At 55.0% G+C, this 5,456-nt stretch overlaps 2 protein-coding genes across 2 annotated transcripts in view; one reads left to right on the top strand and one right to left on the bottom strand.

Moving 5' to 3' along the window:
* Ruvbl2 (RuvB like AAA ATPase 2) overlaps positions 1-4,517 on the top strand; it is a 13,990-nt gene extending 9,473 nt beyond the window's left edge. Inside the window, exons 7-15 of the mRNA XM_029536889.1 lie at positions 1,160-1,266; positions 1,344-1,437; positions 1,592-1,715; positions 2,016-2,110; positions 2,199-2,317; positions 3,592-3,711; positions 3,888-4,017; positions 4,195-4,309; positions 4,408-4,517. Of these exons, the coding sequence (XP_029392749.1) occupies positions 1,160-1,266; positions 1,344-1,437; positions 1,592-1,715; positions 2,016-2,110; positions 2,199-2,317; positions 3,592-3,711; positions 3,888-4,017; positions 4,195-4,309; positions 4,408-4,433 (930 nt within the window). The 3' untranslated portion in view covers positions 4,434-4,517. The remainder of the gene's footprint in view (positions 1-1,159; positions 1,267-1,343; positions 1,438-1,591; positions 1,716-2,015; positions 2,111-2,198; positions 2,318-3,591; positions 3,712-3,887; positions 4,018-4,194; positions 4,310-4,407) is intronic.
* A 41-nt stretch (positions 4,518-4,558) lies between these two features.
* Positions 4,559-5,456, bottom strand: LOC110332471 (lutropin subunit beta). Its single transcript, XM_021213725.1, has 3 exons — positions 5,442-5,456; positions 5,024-5,191; positions 4,559-4,884 (listed from the first exon to the last, which is right to left on the bottom strand). Exons 1-3 carry the CDS (start codon positions 5,454-5,456, stop codon positions 4,642-4,644), a joined length of 426 nt encoding a protein of 141 aa, XP_021069384.1. The 3' UTR covers positions 4,559-4,641.

Here is a 5,456-nt window from a genome sequence, read left to right as displayed (position 1 = left end):
GGGGGGGGGGAGAACCTATCCGGCTCTGAAGAGGACCCAGGTCCCAGGTTTAGTTCTGAGCATCCACATTAGGAGGCCCCCTGACACCTGTAAGGACATTTTCAGGGATCCAGTGCCCTCTTCTGCCTTTTGTGGGTTCCTGTGCTCACGTGCACAAACCCACACTAGACACTCATGAATAAAATGCTAAAATATATATGTACAGATAATCCCACCTACCCCTTAATCCCTCCTTTACCCTGCCTCCTTCTGGGGCTAAAAGGAGAAAGCTCATTTGTGCCAGATCCAGATACAGACAGCGGACTCCCGCAGCCAGGCCGAGGGCAGCAAGCGTGCTTTCGTCAGGAGGAGAATGTGTGGGCTCTGTTTGCTTTTTTTTTTTTTTTTTTTTTTTTTTATTTATTTATTATATGTAAGTATACTGTAGCCATCTTCAAACACTCCAGAAGAGGGAGTCAGATCTTGTTACAGATGGTTATGAGCCACCATGTGGTTGCTGGGATTTGAACTCGTGCCCTTCGGAAGAGCAGTAGGGTGCTCTTACCCACTGAGCCATCTCACCAGCCCCTCTGTTTGCTTTTAATCAACTTTTTATAAAGGCTTTTCTCTTTTGTTTTGTTTTTGCATTTATTTAGCATGTGTGGGTCAGAGGACAGATTGTGAGAGTGGGGTCTCCTGCTGTGTAGGTCCCAAGGTCATTAGGGTTGGCTTCACGTGCTCTACCCATTTCCATGGCCCAGCTTAGTTGTCTTTTTATTTACTGCTTTGATTTTGTAGTTTACAAAAGTGCTGTTTTTCTGCTGTGGTCAGATACTCAGGAGGCAGAGGCAGGAGGTCTCTTGAGCCTCTGTGAGGATGCACAGCTCAGTGGTAGAGAGCTGGCCTGCCTAGGATCCACGAGAGAGCATGGGGGCGTGCCTTGGTTGTTCAGTGCTGGGCCCAGGGTTCTAGCCCTGGAACTACAAAAAACAAAAACAAAAATGCCTTTCATTTGGATATGAAAGAGCCATGTTAAATTTGACACCTTCTCCCCACCCTCTGTGACACACTCACCTCCCAAAGCCATCCCCCTCTTTGAGCTGCCTATGCCACACCCATTTGAAGCCTTGACCACAAAGGGATGAAGTCCTTTGAGCATTTGCTGGTGTGTCACCCTCAGGGATCCAAGGTGGGCAAACTGACCCTCAAGACCACGGAGATGGAGACCATCTACGATCTGGGTACCAAGATGATCGAGTCCCTGACCAAAGACAAGGTCCAGGCCGGGTGAGCCACAGGACCACGGAGGTGGCTGGATGGTGAGGGGAGTGGCGCCCTCTTACATTTTGCTATTGCTCCTTCAGAGACGTCATCACCATCGACAAGGCCACTGGCAAGATCTCCAAGCTGGGCCGCTCTTTCACACGTGCACGGGACTACGACGCCATGGGCTCCCAGGTGCTCTGCTCATCCCTCACCCTCATCCCGAGCTGGGATGTTTCTGTATCTCCTGTTATGTCACGGGGTCTGGATGCTGCGTTACTTCCCAGTGTGGGGCTGCGGGGAGGGACCTATGCCTTGGCTGCCCTCACACCTGCCCTTGGCTCTGTAGACCAAGTTTGTTCAGTGCCCAGACGGAGAGCTGCAGAAACGTAAGGAGGTGGTGCACACTGTGTCCCTTCATGAGATTGACGTCATCAACTCCCGTACTCAGGGCTTCCTGGCCCTCTTCTCAGGTCAGCTGCCCTTCCCCAAGCAGTCCCCAAGGCCTTGAATGCTCTGGTGCACCCTTCTTTGTCCCCCCTCGGCATAGCCTACTCCCAGCTTTTCTGCCCTTTTCTTAACAGAGCTGCTGCTTGCCTTTTGTGTCTGAGTGTGTCCTTCCTCATGCTGCCCTCAAGTCCTCCCTCAGTCTCCGCCTCTGTCCTCTTTGCCCTGCTGCTGCAGCCCAGAGCCCTCCTCCCCAGTGTTCCTCTTTCTCCGGGTTGGTCCTGAACCCAGTCTCTAATTCTAACTGACACCCCCGTCTCTGGTAGGAGACACGGGGGAGATCAAGTCAGAAGTCCGAGAACAGATCAATGCCAAGGTGGCTGAGTGGAGAGAGGAGGGCAAAGCGGAGATCATCCCTGGGGTGAGTGGCCGCAGCCCGGGTGGGCGTGTTTAGACCCAACCAAGACCAGGGCGGAGGGGCCCTTAACCTAGGTCCTCCTGGCTCCCAGGTGCTGTTCATCGACGAGGTTCACATGCTGGATATTGAGAGCTTCTCTTTCCTCAACCGGGCCCTGGAGAGCGACATGGCGCCTGTCCTCATCATGGCCACCAACCGCGGCATCACCCGGTGAGCGAGCAACTCTACAGGTCTCTGGGGAAGCATGTTCTGGGCCGGGGGTTGATGGTGGCCTCAAGGTAAATGGACTGTCTGCTGAGCACTGGGCTTGCCTCCAGTGTGGCCCTCACGCAGCGTGGCCCTCACAGTCTCGGGCAGACCCCTATGCTGAGCACAGGGCTCTCTACTACATGTGTCACAAATTGCTGTGATCAACCCGCCACTCAGTCATCATAGCCCATAAGTATTGACCTAAAGATGCTGTGGACACTGGGCATGTCGGTACCAGCCATAGTCCTAGTGCTGTGTAGGCTGAGACAGGAGGAGTTTGAGTTCTAGGCTAGCCTGGGCTACATACCCGAGACCCTTTCTAGATAGTTCCCAGATTAAGAGTACACAAACCCAAGTGTGGGGAGCCAAACTCCCTTTGAGGGCGGCTCCTGGGCTTCATCAAGCACATCACCCTGTCTCATGTGTTTTTAGCATGGCTTCTTTTTGTTGTTGTTGTGTGAATGTGGGGGAGGGGATATGTGCAAGCGTGAATGTAGGTGTGGGCAGAGTCCAAAATAGTATGGCAGGTGCCCTGCAGGTAGACTTAGCAGCAGGTGTGAGCTACCAAGTGTGGGTCCTCTGTAAGAACAGCATGTATTCTAGCCATCTCTCCAGCCCTTCTCTAATTTACTTTTATGTGTGTGTCTATGTTATGTGTACACACGTATGTGGTACCCACAGATGCCACAAGAAGTCTCCAGGTCCCCTGGAACTGGATTTGGGTGTGGTTGTGGTGAAGGCACGTGGCAGACAGCCCTAACAGGCTGGGACCTGGCTTCCTTCCCTGCACTTCACCCCACTACTCCCACTTTACAGGGTAGGCCAGCAAAGCTGAACAGCTTGCCCAAGGCCGTAGATTTGAAGGTGGGAGGGGAGTCAGCCCTAAGGACCCCTTTGCAAGCTGATGTTGACCTGCAGTCCCTGAAAGTACATGAGTGGTAGGTTAGATTCTGCCTGCTGGCCTGAGCCACCCCTGGAGAACAGTAAACTCTATTTATGGCTAAACCCCCTTCCTGTGCCTGGAATAATTTTCCAATGGATCCCACTGCCCACCAAGAACTGTCTGGGTTTGCCAGGGCAGCAGGCGACAGGACAGCCACTAGCACAGCTGGGGTGAACTGTGCTTACAGGCGACGAGAGCCTGTGCCCACATAGTTTTTCTAGTTCCCAAGTGGGCTATGGTGGCGTGTATGTTTTCCCAAAACATCCATTAACAGTCTTCCCTGACCCCCCAGGATCCGAGGCACCAGCTACCAGAGTCCCCATGGCATCCCCATCGACCTGCTGGACCGCTTGCTCATTGTGTCAACGTCACCCTACAGTGAGAAGGATACCAAGCAGATTCTGCGCATCCGGTGCGGCATTCACCCAGGCCTCTGAGCCGGGGAAGACCAGCAGTGGGGAGCTGGTGGTGGGGAGGCCCTCCCTGTGCCTTGGCTCTTTTAGCCTCATCATCTGTGGTTTTGAGACCCCTGTGTCTGTTTGTACTATGGGATGGGTGGGGTGATATGCCACTCCTGCCTGCCCACAGCTGTGAGGAGGAAGACGTGGAGATGAGCGAGGACGCCTACACAGTGCTGACCCGCATTGGGCTCGAGACCTCCCTGCGCTACGCCATCCAGCTCATCACCGCGGCCAGCCTGGTGTGCCGGAAACGAAAGGTCAGCCAGCAGATTAGCCTGGAGGAATGAGGGATGGCCCCTGGGGTAGCCCGTGGGCCATGGTACATGGATATTGAGTGGAGACTAAGAACCACAGTAGCTGTTTTAGAGGGAAAAGCTGGGGGAGGAGGTGAGGTGGCCCCCTGCTCATCTGAGCTGTGTCCCGCCGGCTCTCAGGGCACCGAGGTGCAGGTGGATGACATTAAGCGAGTATACTCCCTCTTCCTGGATGAATCCCGCTCCACACAGTACATGAAGGAGTACCAGGACGCCTTCCTCTTCAACGAGCTCAGTGAGTATGGAGCTCAGTGAGTATGGCTGCTCGAACTGTGGGAGAGGGCTGTGTGCAGGAGCACCCAGCTCACTCATGCTGTCTTCCCCTCTCTGCAGAAGGCGAAACAATGGACACCTCCTGAGCTGACCCGGCACCCCAACTCTTTCCACCCCGTTTTCTACAAGTTCTAACACTGTGACTTTGTATAAAATTATTGAAAACTGGAGCTCTGCTGTGTCCTCAGAGCCTACGAAAGGACATCGGAGCGCAGTTGGAAAGCCTTTATTGGGAGGGAGGGATGGTTAGAACACCTGCCAGCTCCAGAGGGGCGGGGAGTGAAGGGGTGGGCCTCAGAGGAGGAGGAGGCCAGGGAGGTGGGGGAGGTCACAGGCCATTGGTTGAGTCCTGGGACCCCCACAGTCAGAGCTACTGAGCCTGCAGGGCCCACAGCGGCAGCTGAGGGCTACAGGAAAGGAGACTATGGGGTCTACACCGGGTGGGCAGCCAGGGAGGTGGACAGATGCGAAGCGCAGCTCCCGGTAGGTGCACACTGGCTGAGGCACAGGAGGCAAGGCGGCCGGCAGGACTCGGACCTGAGTGCGGGGTGGAGAAAGGCCTCTTCTGAGTGTCCCTGCCCCGGCCCCATTCTAGGCGGAATGCCCACCCGGCCTTTCAGTCCCCCATAGTAGCCATGGTCCCTGCCCAGGAGCCCACCCCATTTGGTCAGCTCACCATGCTAGGACAGTAGCCGGCACAGATGCTGGTGGTGAAGGTGATGCAGACTGGGCAGAACTCATTCTCTGCAGCCAGAGTGGCGTTGACAGGCCGGCACAGTGGCCGAAGGGGGCCCCTGGAGGCCCACACCACACTTGGGCTCAGCAGCAGCCACAGCAGCAGCCCCTGGGACATAGCCAGTGTCTCACTCTGCCCCTGACCTGGTTTTTCCATCCCAGGTTCTGCACCCACTCAGTATAATACAGAAACTGTCCTTCAAGACCCATCACCAACCATCAAATCTATTTCTCTCCTGTTTGAAATCCACCAGCTAGGAGACACCCCCCTCCTTTCCCTCCTCCGACCCCCAGGTCACAAGGCTGTCCATCTATGGGTTTGGTGGGATTGGAAAGTACTCTGGGCCCTAACATCTTACCTGGAGCCTCTCCAT

The sequence above is a fragment of the Mus pahari genome, chromosome 1 (genome assembly GCF_900095145.1).
Source record: "Mus pahari chromosome 1, PAHARI_EIJ_v1.1, whole genome shotgun sequence".
Taxonomy (NCBI): domain Eukaryota; kingdom Metazoa; phylum Chordata; class Mammalia; order Rodentia; family Muridae; genus Mus; species Mus pahari.
The sequence above is the reverse complement of the archived record's forward strand: the minus strand, read 5'-3'. Positions and strand labels throughout refer to the sequence as shown.